Here is a 16,923-nt window from a genome sequence, read left to right as displayed (position 1 = left end):
TCCTTCATATCACTTCAAAGCTATTTGATTTCATTCTCAGGTAGGCCTACATTAGACTGCGCTGGGAAACCTGGTCTTCAGTTCCTCTGGAGAGAGACATCGTGTCAAGAGCCGCATCAGCAGGCTGGTTGTTCTGTTAATTCTGATTACGATTCTGGATGTGAGTCTGAATTCAGGTTTTACTGAATATTGGTTCAGATTCCAAGATTTTTTGAGAATAAATCATCATTTCAAGAACAAATATTGTATTAGACAAGACTACATTTTCACAAAAACCTTTTGCTATTTGGTAGTAGTGTAGAGACCAACAGTTGAATATCACTTACACTTATGGACCCTTAAACACACACTGCAGTTCAGTCCAGAGTGTGACTGTACTATGCAAAAGTTAGGAACCCAAATATTGAAATGTGAATCTTAAGACACTTAACAAATCCATAGTTCTTGGAAATTTAGAACCTGTTCTTGATACCCAACCCTGCTCATCAGACGCCCTATCAAACCCACAGAGCTGTGTCATCTCAGAGCATAGGCACAGCTTTCGGTAAGCAGGTAATGTGACCCCATTAGGGTCCAGGACAGGCCGAGGACCCACAAATATATTCATCGACTGTAACACGACCAGGCCCTGTATCGAACATCTGCTTGTCTTTGTGTCTTTGTGAATGTCAATGACCGAATAAATAAAACAGTAACATAAGAATTATACTGTACATTCTTAGAAAATCATGACGACATATTATAGTTCTAGGAAATGGAAGATTAGGCTTAATGTTTTTTGGTTTGATGCTCAAAAAAGTGGGATTTTGGATCATGATAATTAAGAACATGCGTAGTGCGTACAGACAGTAGGATAGCCTCTACAGTTCGGTACTGACTACGTTACCACATGCTCTGGTTCTAGAGATGGGCGGGTGGGTTTGCCTTGACAATACTGCACTGGGGCACGGTGTTGAACAAGCCTCAGTCTGAGATGCTTTAGAAATTCAGTCAAGCTGTGAAATGGCCAAACACTAATGACTCACTGCAGCCGGTAGACAAGGGAATCTATGATTATACAGTCTAGAAAAATATAGAATAAACTTAAAGATAAAATTTGCAGAATGATCCAGATTGCGGCTAGGCTAGGCATTTCTGAATAGCCATGCAACTTCATTGAATTACAGTTGGATGGCAAACAGACAGCAGTGTGCCACAGCACCCTTCTTACACACCCTTCTTACACACTGGTCTTACACACTGGTCTTACACACCCTTCTTACACACTCTTCTTACACACTGGTCTTACACACTCTTCTTACCCACTGGTCTTACACACTGGTCTTACACACTCTTCTTACACACTCTTCTTACACACTGGTCTTACACACCCTTCTTACTCGAAAAGACTCGAAAAAGACTATAGCTATTGTAGGCTATGTGTATGTGTGTTTGTGAGGAAATCCACATGACATATCACACACGTCTACAATTCGGTAGAGTAGTAACACGGTTGTTACACTGACTGGACACTCCTTGCTCAGCTCCCTCACCAGCACAAATCTGTTCTTGATTAACAAACACAGACACTCAAGCATGTCCAGTGGGGCCAAGCCAATTTGAAATTACAACACAATTTCACATGTGATGTCACTGGAAGAAGGAATGACTGCAAAAGAGGTCGCGATTGTTTAATCACAATCAGAGATGGCTGATCTACTCCACAAGCATGACATCACTGGAGCCGACCTTATTGTAGACTTGTGTTTATTGTAACACACCCAAAAGGTTGCTCTCCAACGTTCCAAGACAGTGATTGTCATATTTCACATCTCGAGCAGAGCTGGGCAAATAACATCGTCAGTGATACACGTCGGGGAAAATGCCACAGAACTTTCATAGCTTCAGCCAAGAATTACATCATTCACTATTAGCTACTTTTCCCTCTGCAGAGCTAGCGTGCATTTGTTCCCAATTCACAACCTACATAGCAAATCCACAAGCCCCAGACAGATTATATAAGCTTTGCGTTTATGATAAAGGAAGTGATGTACAGGCAGCGTTAAGAGTTAGACATCTTTATCAGCTCCTTCCCTCTCGGAATCACATGTGAAATAGGGGGAATTTGAACTTGGGAATTTACAGGCCAGCCAGACAAAAGAGAGACTCTCTCTCTCTCTCTCTCCCTCTCTCTCTCTCTCTCTCTCTCTCTCTCTCTCTTTCTCTCTCTCACACCAGAGTAACTATTTATAAAACCCAAGCCCAGAGCCCTGAGACTCTGTTCTATGCTGAGGGAGAGAGGGGGATCTTTACCTTATTCAGCCATGCTTAAGGGCCAGGCCGTGGGACTGCTTCTCTTGCCAAACTGCACAAACACCTGCAACTAATAAACCAGGACTCTTCGTATTGATGTGGAGATCAGAAAACAAAAGAATGACCTCATTTGCCGCTCACCTCATGTTTGCTGATACAGGTACACAGAAAGTGCACACAAGTTTAATGCACATCAGGTGTTTTTTCGGCATTTCTCCACATATATTTCATCTAAAAGTTACATTCTAATGATTTTGGAGATGCTTCCCGTGTACGTTTTGTTTCGTGTTGGGGTCAGGGGGGGTCAGGTTAGTATTGGACTTTGGGTTTAGCATTAGAGTAGGAAGGACACATGACTGTGCCTAGTAGCACTAATGGATACTAATCCTACAATGTTCAACTTAAAAGCCCAGCACTTTTGTCATAATGACAGGATAGACGTGTATTATCAGAATTACACTTTACATTATACAACTGTCCATCCTGCGTTAATCATAGGGGGAGCCAACCCAACTATTCCACTAATGGCCTACTTTTAGGCCGTTAGTTTAGGACATTAGTTTAGGACATATTCATTCTCCTCTTTAAGAGGAATATGTAGGGACACAATGAACTTACTGAACTTTACTGTGACCTAATACAGTTAATACATCATGTTTGCAAGAATCATGTAATGTCATGTATAATGTAAGGATATCTATGAAAGCTTATTATACTGTGTTTTGTTAAATGTAGTCACCATCCATATTAGATGCCAGTGTTTCCCATACATTGACTTATTTGTGGCGGCCCACCACAATATCAACATTGACCACCACACAATGATTTTCCAGGTTGTACTAAATTGTGCTTAAATCTGGTTAGCATCATAACTATGCTGCACTAATTTGTTAAAAAGAAGTTAATTCTGCAAACCTACCACCACAAATAGAATTAAATTATGTGGGAAACACTGGATGCTGAATGATAAAATATTATGCACATCTAGCATGTATTATCATAAAAGCAAATGCTGCAATTTGGCATTTATATAATGTAAAAGTGTGCTACTGTTTCTAGTGAACCAAGTTGCACATCCATAGCTCTACTAATTATGTGATTTCATCTGTGGCCATCAAACGCAAGTGAACATGCTGCAGGTGGCTATTACATCCTGCCGATGTGTGTGTGTGTGTGTGTGTGTGTAGGTGTGTGTGTGTGTGTGTGTGTGTGTGTGTGTGTGTGTGTGTGTGTGTGTGTGTGTGTGTGTGTGTGTGTGTGTGTGTAAGGTGAGAGCAGGGCGAGCGTCAAACACATGGTTGGTGAGGCTTATGTAAGAGCTCCAGCGCAGCGCAGAGGTCTACTGCACACACACAGCTTCAGCTCCACAGCTGCATACTCATTAGCCTGAGCTAGCACCAGAGCAGACATCCACTCATGTGTGCTGGACAGAGAGAGAGAGAGAGAGAGAGAGAGGAGGAAACAAATAGAGACAAGAGGCAGAAAAAGACAGAGGGAGAAAGGACGAGCGGTAGTGTTAGTATAATAGAGAAAGAGAAGAGGGTGAGAGAGAGAGACAGAGGAAAAGAGAGAGAGAGAGACAGAGGAGAAGAGAGAGAGAGAGATAGAGAGAGGAAAAGAGAGAGAGAGAGAGAGAGAGGAGAAGGGGGAAGAGACAGAGGAAGCCTGAGCTAAATATAGGAGATGCTCTAGTACACCTGCAATATGGTTTCCAGCAGAATTCTGAAGGACAGGCTCTCATGTTCCAGAGTCTGACAGAGTTCTATGATTGCTGAGGAGAGAGAGAGAGAGAGAGAGAGAGAGAGAGAGAGAGAGAGAGAAGAGAGCACTGCACTGGAAGGGGGCTTCCCCTTGGCTTTCAAAGCTGCCTGCTAGAGAGAAGGACTGCGGAGGTGACAGATGACCTGCTAGAGAGAAGGACTGCGGAGGTGACAGATGATCTGGTCCTACAGACACACACACTGGGAGTTGCTCACCAAACTCCCCAGGAGAGGGTGATGTACGATCCAGCCTGGTGTCCTCTTTCCACAGAGTTCACCACGCACACTGAGGAGTCTGGGGATTCTCCTCTGGATTTCCCTCTGGGTTAGAGGCATTACAAATGGGTGTAAGCCTGAATGACATCCTAAGCGTAAAGCGCTAAGATTAGGCGGTTTAAAACCATTTGTTAACAGGCGCACTCTCACTTCTTGTGTCTGTGTCACAGATGATAGATAGATAGATAGATAGATACTTTATTGATCCCTAGGGGAAATTCAAATGCATGTAAACCAAACTAACCGACTAATGGTTTTTGATCTGTGAAAAGAGAGAACTAGTGATTCTGAATAGTTCTCCAGCACAAAAGGTTTCCAGATTAGCAGCTACATTCCAAGCAAAACTGAGCAGCGATGTGCCCTGAGAGTGTGGCTTGCTAACACCAACCCCCCCAGCCACACACACACACACACACACACGCACATGCACACACACACACACACACACACACACACACACACGCACATGCACACACACACACCCACACACACACACACACACACACGCACACACACACACACCCACACACACGCACATGCACACACCCACACACACACACCCACACACACGCACACACACCCACACCCACACACACGCACATGCACACACACACACACACACACACACACACACACACACACACACACACACACACACACACACACACACGCACATGCACACACACACACCCACACACACACACACACACACACACACACACACACACACACAACAAAACAACAACAAGTACATAGCTGTGGGGTGACACTGCTTATGCGATGAAATGCCTCTCTGGTAATAATCAAGAAACTGTCTGATAGAGCAAGAAGGTGATGTCAGAGAGAGAGAGGTCTTACACAACGTGACAAGACTGGCCTCTCTCCAAACACTGTGGCAGTTCCTGCAGCGACAACAGAGTAGCCAGGCACTCAGTGTGGCCCCGGGGCAGGTGAACAATGCTTAGATCAACACGAGGGGCCCTCAGGGAGGGAAGCAAAGAGCGGACCGGACTTGACAGGACCGGACCCAGGCCAGGGACCAGGGGCCGCCCACAGAAGAGTGAACATCTGATCTGGGTTACTCGTCTTGCCTGAGGACTGTAGCCATCACACCATATAAAAAAGGACCCAGAAAAGTTAGGGGAAGAAGTGAGACAGAACACACTATTGTCCTGTCCAGGCTCCCCCTCCCCCTAAACTAAACTAAAACTTAACTTACCCCTCCCCCCCACCCCCGCTCTGCCCCAGAAAACACTCCCATTACTGCTGCACTAATAAAAACTTGAAGCTGAGGCCAGACAGCAGAAAGCACACTGTATCCCCACACCGCCACCCCCAAAGCTCTCTCCACATGCCCCCAATAACCCCCTAATATGGACAAGTGCATTCAAATCATTTGGCTTTGTGTGTGTGTGTGTGTTTGTGTGAGTGTGTGTCTGAGTGTGTGAGTGCTTCTAGAGCAGTTTGTCAGTCATCACAGTGAATGAAAATGTCCCGCCTCACAGTCCAGCGATCATTTTGTCCAAAGAGTCCAAAAGTTTTGTCTAGAGTCAAGTGCACCAGTCTCTTTCTCTCTCTCTCTCTCTCTCTCTCTCTCTCTCTCTGTCCTCTCTCTCTCTCCGTCCTCTCTCTCTGTCCTCTCTCTCCCATTCGTCTCTCTCTCTCTTTCTTTCTCTGTGCTTTCAGTGAACTTTCTGACATAGTATGCTGGTGCTGGCGCTATTCAACACTTCAGAGCACTTGAGCAGATGTTTAGGTCTGTGAGGTCAATACTGCCATGCTGCTGTCCTCTCTGTCCTCTCTGGCTCCAGAGGTGCAGGATCTGGGCTCCAGGTGAGCCGTGACAGGTAAGGGCCTGCACAGTGTCACAGCTTTAGCACTCTCTAAAGTACACAGTTTACCGGCCATCCTAAGAGTCCGGAAAGCCATTTCCGAGCCACCTCTTCACACTTCCATGAAGCAAAGAGAAAGCCAGTCCTGTTGTATAACACAAGCGCAGACACACATGATTGGGTTGTTTAACCCCAAACAATGCCACCGTAAGTGTCCACATTATTACGAAAGTGGGCAAATGGCGTTTGCATCAGTGCTGCTTCTCAAAGGGTTCTATACAGCGTGTGCCAAGCACGCTCTAAAAGCTGCCTCTGCCAACTAGTGGATCTCCATATTTCCTATCGGCTGGTTTCTGAGTGCTCCGCTCCTCTCCTTTCCTCTCCTCTCCGCTCCTCTCCTCACCCGCACCCGGAGAGGGAGACGCCTGAATTCCAATTAGCGGGTCCCTCCAGAGCTCCATGCTATGTGTGGGAACACCACACTGGCCTGAAATACCAGCACTCTAATGTAGAGGAGTGGAGAGCATGTTATGTAATCTGCCCAGGGGCATTGTTTTCTGCAGTGTTTTATCTTACTGCTGCCCCCCCCCCCCCACCTCCTCCTTCATCACAGAGGTGGCAAAGCTCATATTCCCAGGTGTCAATGAGCACTGATAGCCCCTGTTTTGCCTAGCTGTGCGGCCACGTCAAGAGACAAGATGTTGCAAGGTGTCTCAGAAGCTTAACAAGTTCTAGGAAAGTTGCTTGCTCAAATATTACAGCAGGGTGCATATAGATCCTAGTTTCTGACAGACTGTGTGCACAGTGATGTCTGCACAGATGATGATGTATGGCAGGGGGGTTTAGAAAGCTTTTCTATTATAATATTGACTGAAATATTTGTGTACTCTGGGGGTGTGAAAGTGAAAAGGATTAACACAAATCCTCAGATCAAGAAGGGTAGCAGCAGCTACAAAATCAGCGAACACACACGGGAAATATGATTACAACAGAAAGCCTTCAACCATAATGCAGGCATAGCATGCACTGGTGACTTAACTCGGGACAACAATGGCCTGTCCACTCTCATTAAAACAATTATTTCCACATACCTGAACTGTTATGCAACAGTGAAACAGTTAATTTTCGCATAAGATACATCAAACCTTGTTGCTCTCGACTTAGAAAAAGTTCGACTTCATTCTCTTGCAAAAAAGTAGCCCACAACTGGCTGCTGCTCCTGATTACTACAATTTCGCCATTCAGAATGGTGGCGTAGCCTATGCATCACACACTGACCGAAAGCCTGCAAGATTTGATTTGGCACGTTCGACAGCGTTAAGACCTACAATGCATAGGTGATTGCATGGCGTTAATGTCTGTCATGCTACCCTGTTGGGTGAGGCTGGACGTTATAGGTACACACAAACAAGGAGATCCGACTCGTATCCTGGGAGAAAGGAAGGAGGATAGTAGCGGGGGCACAGCGTTTCCGCAGAACCGGCACAGCAACATTTACTTGATACATTAATAGCGAGGCTACATTTGTAACCAAAATCGGAAGTTCTAACAGAATTTACGGTTATATCAATCAAGACGTTGTTGAATTTGCACAGATAGATACGGTGGATTGGGGTAAGGTAACTAGAGTTCCTTTGATTTCACATGGTCAGTCTTCCGTCCACCTACCTTGAAGATTCTGCACACGAATGTCGCTGATCTGCCCGATAAATTCCTCTCTCTCGAACCAATCCTCCCATTCGTGTCCAGCCATTTGGACCCTTGAGAAAATAACTTCAGCACCCTGTGCCAAAAATATAGTATAGCAAGCTGCGAGTAGAGGCGTAGAGGCTCTACTGAATGCAGCCCGTGGCGGGAGCCATGGATGGGGTTGAAAGGAATTAATCTAGACAGACGCTATCCAAAGTGCTGCTTTCCGTTTCAGCATTGTTATCGTGAAGTTAGTTTCCCCGTGACGTAGGTGGCACCAGGACGGCGCAGTGGACGGGTTAGCTGGCATGGAGAGATAGTAAGAGGGAAATGTAAATGAATAGCACCTGGTTAATATTGCGAGGATACTTTGTACACGCCCACCACCCTCTACAGTAGGAACTGGGCAGTTCCTCCCAGATGAGGAGAGACGCCGATGCAAACGCTCCACATCACTGCTAGCAACGAGTCCCTGCGTGCTGGCCGCCGCGGTGCAGCATACGACTACGTCCATGCCACGTTTGTCTGAAAACTGAACGAATTCGTTTGTGCATTTGTTGCTTGGTCAATCTCTGACAATAGGCTACTGCATACAGAGGATAAGTGAATCTAGTTGTGGCAGAGGATAGGTGAATGTAGTTGTGGGACCCTTAAATCTATGAGGGGGGGGGGGGGGTGCAGGCACACTCCAACAATCCTTTGCTGCTGGTTTTGCTCGCATTGCTGTAGACTAAGCTATATATTATTGATGCTTACGCTCATTTGGTTCTCACCTACTAGGCATGTATCTCTTAAATCACAGGAGAAATAGGCTAAAGCCGGGTACCCCACAATGACAAATTAAACTTTTAAAACGCACGCTCTTTATGGAACATCTTAACAGCTCTGCCGAGTGGAACTTAGATTTCATAATGAGTTTGGCTAGCTATACAACATTTGTAGCCTATGTTTACAACAATGCTACTACTAGGCCTGCCTCTCCTTGCTGTATTAATGATGATGGCCTACCATCGTTGCTACAGGTGAATATGAAAGCATGCTAATTCCATTGGTTCACATAATTTAAATTAGGCCTAATCAATTGAAGACTTCAAAGGATTTTGTGATTGGGGTCACTCAACCAATCAGTTCTCCCTTTCTCCCTCTCTCCAGTGGGCCTAATAGTTATCCTGTTCCATTTATGCACTTTGCACTCAGATCAGATCATAAATCAGTGTATGTGTGCTGTCCCCTTAGATGGTATAGACCTAATGATAACTACTATCAGGGGCTATCATTTTACAGGGCTGGGACTGGGTCTAGGATATGGCCCTTCTCATATTGAATGTGCTGCAGGTGGTATCTGTTTTGGAATACTTAAACCAATTTCTGTTTACATTTGGAAAATAGACAAATAAAATGAATGCAGTAAGAAAAAGAGTGTTTTCCTGTAATCTTTCCTAACACTAAAGTTCCGACACATTGTGAACCAATCAGAGAATGTCCTTAGAGACAGGTTCCAGTCTATCAATTCTTTTCTGTGTGTACAGCACTCAATGCATTCTTCCTGGGGCTAGGTTTTGCCGAAACTAGCAACTAATATTGCTTAAAGTGACTTTAAAATGACATGTCATTAGATTAATTGGTTGTTAGGCAGGGATGAAGATTAACATTGTAGGACCATCAGAACAGACTTCGGTTCTGCATCAGTCTCCGTGCGAGATTCCTGGGCGCAGAAAATTAAGGAGAAATGCTGCAGAATGTCTATGGTGGTGAATAGGATTACTCCTGCTATTTCTCCACAGCAATGCCTTATAAACTCTCTCTCTCTCTCTCTCTCTCTCTCTCTCTCTCTCTCCCTAGCGCTCTGCAGTAGTAATGTGTGAAATAGAAGAGAGGAGATGAGACACTGTATCCTCCTGCCTACGTTGTGGGCGGCTGTTGTGTAACTAAGAGAGTCGAGCTGAAAGCCTGTTCCTCCCACGGGCAAGATGAGGGGGCTCACATCTTCTCTCATGTCCTCACCAACATTATGTTCCCATCACATCAACAGCAGCTACTTTTGGGAAAGTGGCTCACATCTTCTCTCATGTCCTCACCAACATCATGTTCCCATCACATCAACAGCAGCTATGTTTGGGAAAGTGGCTGGCTCAAGCAGAAATCAATCTAAAAACCTAAACTGGATAAAGGCACGCGTGCTGTGTGTTGCAGGCAGGGGCGAAACTTTGAGTTTAGCACTGGGGGGTTGAGCCCCCAACTGCATCCTCCTACTTCATCATGCAACAGTTTCATTCACCATGGTGTGATTTACAACCCCCCACCCCACCCTATATTTTACGCCTATAGTTACAGGTAGTCCAGCCGATCATACTATAGCACCATGAACCAGCTCGTTGCATCTGACAGGTGCCATCTGGACCTGTAGCTTATCATATAGCATTGCATTTCATTCACCATGTTGTTGTCATAGCAATACACTGTTGTCTTTTTCCCACATCTTAAAATGGCTTTACTATTTGTGGAACATGAGCATTATAAAACTGTGTCACAAAGACAGTGAAAAAGCTTTCATTGTGCCTACGTATGTCGACGTGGCCTGAATATTGTAGGAGAATGCACAGCATGTCATCAATCACTATGTTACACATGGAGACACTAAAGCAATTACAGCCATGGGGAGATGGGCAGGGGCGGCTGATGTTTGAGTAGCCCATCTTGTTCTACATGAGCTGGTCTGCTTTGATTAGAGAGGGGGAGGTGAGCCATATCCATGTGTGTGTTGTGTGTTTACCGTGCTGTGTGTGTGTGTGTGTCTATGTTGTGTGTGTGTATGTGTGTGTGTGTGTGTCTATGTTGCGTGTGTGTGTGTGTGTGTGTTGTGTGTTTACCGTACTGTGTGTGTGTGTGTGTGTGTGTGTTTGTCTATGTTGTGTGTGTGTATGTGTGTGTGTGTGTGTCTATGTTGCGTGTGTGTGTGTGTGTGTTGGATGCATGTGCACGGGGGGTGATTTTAATGCCTCCACATCACAGCAGGGTTCATGCTGGCACTAGACGGGGTTAATGGATGACTGCCTGGTCAGTTCAATGTTTATGTGGGCTGAGGCTGGTACCATGTGACCGTGTGTGCATGGATACCTCGGTGCAGTGGGTGAATGGGTCATGGACCATGGCCAGAGTCCAACTGCTTCCCTGATGATTTTAACGACCCGCGGCACTGTCAGGCAACATTGACATGTTGGCAATTCTGTCAAGATGAAATATTTTAAAATGTCACCCACCTTTATTTATTTATTTATTTATTTATTTATTTTTAAAGAAGGCAGTATAAAAAGGAGTGTGGTTATTGTGGTTTGAACTGAAAATAACCTCAACAAAAAATACCTGAATCTCTTCCAAATTCACAGACTTTAGGATGTAAGTATAATGATATCTCACATCTCACAAGATTCCGTGACTTGATAGTGTGGTTCTACAAAGATGAATTCTGTTTTTTTAGAGAACCCCATCATAATGCCTAAAGTCCATCTGTTCTTGAACACATACTGTAAAAACACACAAGAAAAGAAAAATAACATTTGGACATGAATGCTACCAACAGCCGGTGCCTATCTCATACACACATTAAGCGGATTCAGCCATACTGCCCACACACTGAAAACACACACACACACATAAACAACCCCCTCCCCCATCACACTTGACTCCATCTGTCAAGGCATGATTGCCTGATATTAAAACTAGAGGTCAGAAAGCCACCTTTTAACCAACGTCTACCATGTTGCAACATGTCACAGCTCCCGAGGCCAGTACCAGCTACCAGTCCACCGAGAGAGAGTTACTGTAAGTCTCTGATTCATCTGCCCTTGTCTGTAACATCTGTCAACTAACGGAAGCCGCCACCATGATGTCATCTGGTCTCCACTGATGTGATTGTTTCTGGTGGCGGGTGTCATTTTTCGATTCGCTAATTTGATCAGCCTGCACTTACGTCATAGCTTCATGTGTTTGAGTAAATTTGCTTGACCAAACAGCCTTTAATACCCCACAGCAGTGTTGTGCATTCAGATAAATGAAGGCAATGTTATTGGCATTGAGTTTTTTGCCTGGAAAAGCTGCTTACAGTTTATGAGAATTCATTTGGGATGAAACTATGTTCTAATTATACTTTACATTACTTACGGGTGAGCTACAGTGTTATTACTGGGCCATGAAATTTCCACCCTTGAACTTCTTTCAAATACTTTTTTAGTATCAGAAACATATCTGGGTCTGTGATGTTATGGCCCTTCAGCTGCAGTTCTTATAGAGGAGAAGTAAGTGGTTATGAATAAAAGACATCAAATGGCGGTCTGTGGCAGCCTTTTCAAAAGAGGGAAGAATTCTAAGAATTGTAATGTAATTGAAAATGTAAGAATTCTATGGAGAATCCAACAAGTAGAGCATTTTATTGTAGACTACATTTTGTATTATTGCACAGCTTCTTTCAAATAAAAAGGTTAACGGTTGGATCTGTGGCTGAGAATGTTTTTTCATGAGCGTGATATATAACTTTCACCTTTTCTTATCTTCCACCTTTGTCTGTAATCTCTGACATTTCACGAAGGTCACCCTGTATTTAAAAAGCCCTTGAATGTATCGGTTATGGTGAGAGTGACCCTCATGGCCAGGGCTGTTTCCTGTCAAAGCTGAAAGCTCGAGGGCCTTTGGCCACACTTTCAATCCCAAGTCAAGGTAACTACGTGCACTCCACAAACACCTTCAAAGACTTTCACATTGATCACAAGCACACTCACTGTTCTACAACAGGCATATGATATTGCAGGGGACAGCCTGTTGATTGTCTCTAAATGCTTTCAAATGATCCATCATATTTTGATTCTTGAGACTGATGGCCACCATTCTGAGATCATTTCCAATGCTGATGAATGGAAACTGTGTTGAAAATTACACCTTTATGGATTGCGTAAAGGGAATGTGCTTTAAAATCCGCTAAAGGCAGAAAGAGGTGTCAACTTTGGATTTACAAGGCCATTCTGGTGGGAAAGCCAAGAGGCCTGCTGCCATGACAACTCACTGTAAGTTTAAATATTTACCACTGTGGGAGAAAGGCTGGCTGCCAGTGCCACAAAATGGCTGCCATCATTGTACTGCAGCACAGGGTGTGGATTGTGAGACTCCTTCATGTTAAAATGGACTTCCCTCATATTAAAATAATATGAGTGTCATGTCATATGAAGTACTTGAAGAGTTTGGTTCCAAAACACCATATCGACCATTTAATTTTTTTACATTTTGTTGTCCAAGTTATTGCAGTAGAAGTGCATTTGGGTATTGCTATTTGATTTATCTTTACTCAGTCAAAACAACACAACTGCAATTTGATTGATATTACCTGAAATACACAATTAAATAGCGTGACTTTCTTAATGTTTTTAAAAACGGAGATATAGCTTTTGGAGCCAAACTCTTCATTTACACACTACTTATTCATTATCACAGTGTTATTACCATGATGACATCACACAGTATATATTGAATGGATTTACATACGCTAGCGAAAAACACATTTAGCAGATTCAGGATTGCTTTATTCGCCAAATGTACAGAGTACACAGGAATTTGACTCAAAGTCTCAACTATACTGCCCCGTGGCACTGTTGACCCATTAGCCTATGCCACCTAAATGTCTCTTAAGGCCACGTGTCAACTTAAGCCAAACAAAGTCATTTTTATTTATGTAGCATGTTCAAAAGGAACAGAAGTGCTGGCAAAGCAGTGAACAAACAAGCCTTTAATCCCTGAACAACCTCAGTGGATGAGATGCAGTCTGACACCGTCAGGTTATGTGTGAGACAGAATAATGAGATGAACTCAAAAAAAGACAGACCACTGAACCAGATGTGGTGTGAAGTGACTTATGTATCAGTTTATTTCCTTTGCTTTCTTCATTATACCATCTAGTCATGCATTCATTCATTCATTCATTCATTCATTCATTCATTCATTCATTCATTCATTCATTCTATTGTAAGTACATACTTTATATTTACTTATCATTTAACGATCCTGTCAGGGAAATTCACCTTACATATTATTCATGGAAAAACATGCCCAGGTTGAGTATAACTTGATATCCACCTCCTAAATGGAAAAAGATTTCAGTAGTAATGTCATCAGAGTCTGTTTATGCATCCCAGTGAGGAGGGCATTCAGTGGATGAATGTACCCTACCCTCCATGTACCCTGCAGGCACATGAGAGTGGGTTGAATCTGATTACTATAACAGAATCAACAGGACCGCGTCCTGCAGGAGGATGTGTGTATTCCCCCCACACGGCGGAGGACAGAATTTAGATAATAAATGAGACAATTTAAAGCCTCATCTCCTTCACCTGAACTCTAAGCATGGTATTCATTTCCCCAGCAGGCTGTTCAGAGGAACTTTTTATGTTCCATTAAGGAGATTTTCACCAGTGCGTCTTGGAAATTAAAAATGCATTTAGATAAGCAGGCTTGGGGAGAAACTAAATTGATTTTTTTTTTTTTGGAGTTTGATACAAAGTTACCAAGCAGAGTAACTAACGAACAAGCCTCCAACCACCTGAGAGAAAAAATAGATGACATGTCTGTGTGTGTATTATGATATTAGCAGATATTGCTCAGGTAAGTGTAATACTGATCCTTGCACGTTGAATTGAGTGCTTTAGGTGCCAAGACTAAGGAGCTTTTTGACTCCAGAGACTTTCAAGTGGCTCAAAATGTCACGAGATGACAAAGAAGAATACATTTCCCCTGGCAGCTTGTGCTGTGCTTATGAAGTCTCATAAATGATGGACTACACGCATGACATAATAACCACTTTCCTCTTCTCCACTGGTGATGGTGGCCGATCTATTATTCAACACGTGTTACGTGCACCTGAATGGCAAATCTCATTCAGAATGAAGGGTGCTTCAGCCCACGCTGCTCACAGAATGTCCTGCACGTGACCCTCTGACACTTCACCATACAGCCGGACATATCAAGTTACCATAATCAGGACCTTCCAAGGACAGTGATAAGAAAAACAGAGAGAGGAAGAGAGAGAGAGGAAGAGAGTAAACCACAGACTGGGAGCAAATGAAAAAGAGAGAAATTGTGTGTATGTGTGTGTGGGTGTGTATCTGTGTGAGTGTGAGAGAGAGGGGGGGGCAAGAGAGAGGAGAAACATGTCCACTTGATGACAGCAGAACTGAGCAGCACGGACACCGCAGTGTGAAGTCGTGGAGATCTGTGGCCCGCTTTGCCTGCTGCCCGCGTGTGGGTGTGTGAGTGTGTGTGAGTGTGTGTTTGCCTGCTGCCCGCGTGTGGGTGTGTGTGTGTGTGGGTGTGTGAGTGTGTGTGTGTGTGTGTGTGGGTGTGTGAGTGTGTGTGTTTGCCTGCTGCCCGCGTGTGGGTGTGTGAGTGTGTGTGTGTGTGTGGATGTGTGAGTGTGTGTGTGTGTGTGTGTGTGAGTGTGTGTGTGTGTGTGTTTGCCTGCTGCCCGCGTGTGGGTGTGTGAGTGTGTGTGTGTGTGGATGTGTGAGTGTGTGTGTGTGTGAGTGTGTGTGTGTGTGTGTGTGTTTGCCTGCTGCCCGCGTGTGGGTGTGTGAGTGTGGGTGTGTGAGTGTGTGTTTTTGCCTGCTGCCCGCGTGTGGGTGTGGGTGTGTGTGTGTGTGTGGATGTGTGAGTGTGTGTGTGTGTGTTTGCCTGCTGCCCGCGTGTGGGTGTGTGAGTGTGTGTGTGTGTGTGTGGATGTGTGAGTGTGTGTGTGTTTGCCTGCTGCCCGTGTGTGTGGGTGTGTGAGTGTGTGTGTGTGTGTGTGTGGGTGTGTGAGTGTGTGTGTTTGCCTGCTGCCCGCGTGTGGGTGTGTGAGTGTGTGTGTGTGTGTGTGAGTGAGTGTGTGTGTGTTTGCCTGCTGCCCGCGTGTGTGGGTGTGTGAGTGGGAGCCGGCCGACACTTTGCATCCAGCCAGAATATCATCTGAATAAATTACAGCACGCCTGCACTCTCTGAGCAAGAGCACGGGAATGCAAGAGAACAAGCACACACACACACACACGCCACAGTCCCGCCAAAGCTAAACAGGACAGAGTTCAACAGCCACCATACACACACACACGCCACTGTAGAAGAGTCACCGTCCCGCCAAAGCTAAACAGGACAGAGTTCAGCAGCCACCATACAGACACACACCTGCAAGACAAATAGTGGTTGCTCCAGTGTTGCACTCTCAGCTGTTTACAAACCCAATGTTTGACACCAGGGTTTGACTGCAGGCCACGAGTAGAGGCTGGCAGTGTGTAAGAGAGGAAGCCCTTTAACTCAGGTCTGCTCCTGTGTATCTGGCTGTTGGGGGGGGAGGAGGGTGGAGTGGGGGGCAGATTTAGGAGTTTGATTCTGGATATAGGATCAGATGCTCAGATACTCTGACTGTGCCATATGTCCACCACAGATTAGGCTGGTGTCCTTTCGGTCAGTGGCGTCCTTTGCAAGACGTTGAGATTATCTAGGAGGAGATCCACGCCTTCCGATACACTCATCCGCTATCCAAACCCAGAGCAGCACTGAGGCCACATCTAATCCCAAAGCTTTAAATTTGAGGGTTTTATCGCAAAACACAATTTTACACCAAATAGTAGACAAAGGAAACACAAAAGGACACAGACACAATCAGTGCTTTTCACAAGCACACGGTCACTGAAATAGCCCAAGCTAGATTGAGTTTCCCTGACAAAGCAATGATGCAAGCGCCACAGCTTTAAATGTGGTGAAGCCTGTCTGACCTGTTTTGGCCTGCATAATGCTGGCTCCAAAGATGTCATCATGTCAACATGCAGATAAGGATCAAATTATAGCGTGTGACATGTGGACAAACATACTCTACTACTTCCTGCCAGTGGGTTATAAATAGTCCACAACATCATTAGCGGAGTAATATACACACATGTATCAATGCTGCTTAGAGAGGAAGCCCCAGGGGAAATCAAACAGGACATTTTACTCATGAATAAAATACCACTATTTATGTGCCACACACACACACAGACACACAAAAAACCCACAAGCATCTG

The 16,923-nt window shown here is 44.7% G+C and overlaps 1 protein-coding gene across 2 annotated transcripts in view; it reads right to left on the bottom strand.

Annotated features, from left to right (window-relative positions):
- Positions 1–8,194, bottom strand: part of clmna (calmin a) — a 35,163-nt gene extending 26,969 nt beyond the window's left edge. For both annotated transcript variants that reach the window (XM_076300287.1, XM_076300288.1), the window contains exon 1: positions 7,829–8,194. In XM_076300287.1, the coding sequence (XP_076156402.1) occupies positions 7,829–7,913 (85 nt within the window). In that variant the 5' untranslated portion in view covers positions 7,914–8,194. The remainder of the gene's footprint in view (positions 1–7,828) is intronic.
- Between the last annotated feature and the right edge of the window lie 8,729 nt (positions 8,195–16,923).

This window comes from Alosa pseudoharengus, unplaced genomic scaffold (assembly GCF_046254945.1).
Source record: "Alosa pseudoharengus isolate Yale_2024_CS ecotype anadromous, Long Island Sound unplaced genomic scaffold, YU_APseudo_1.1 YU_APseudo_1.1_scf_22, whole genome shotgun sequence".
Lineage (NCBI taxonomy): Eukaryota > Metazoa > Chordata > Actinopteri > Clupeiformes > Clupeidae > Alosa > Alosa pseudoharengus.
Note: the sequence above shows the minus strand (reverse complement) of the source record. Positions and strands in the feature narration are given on the sequence as shown.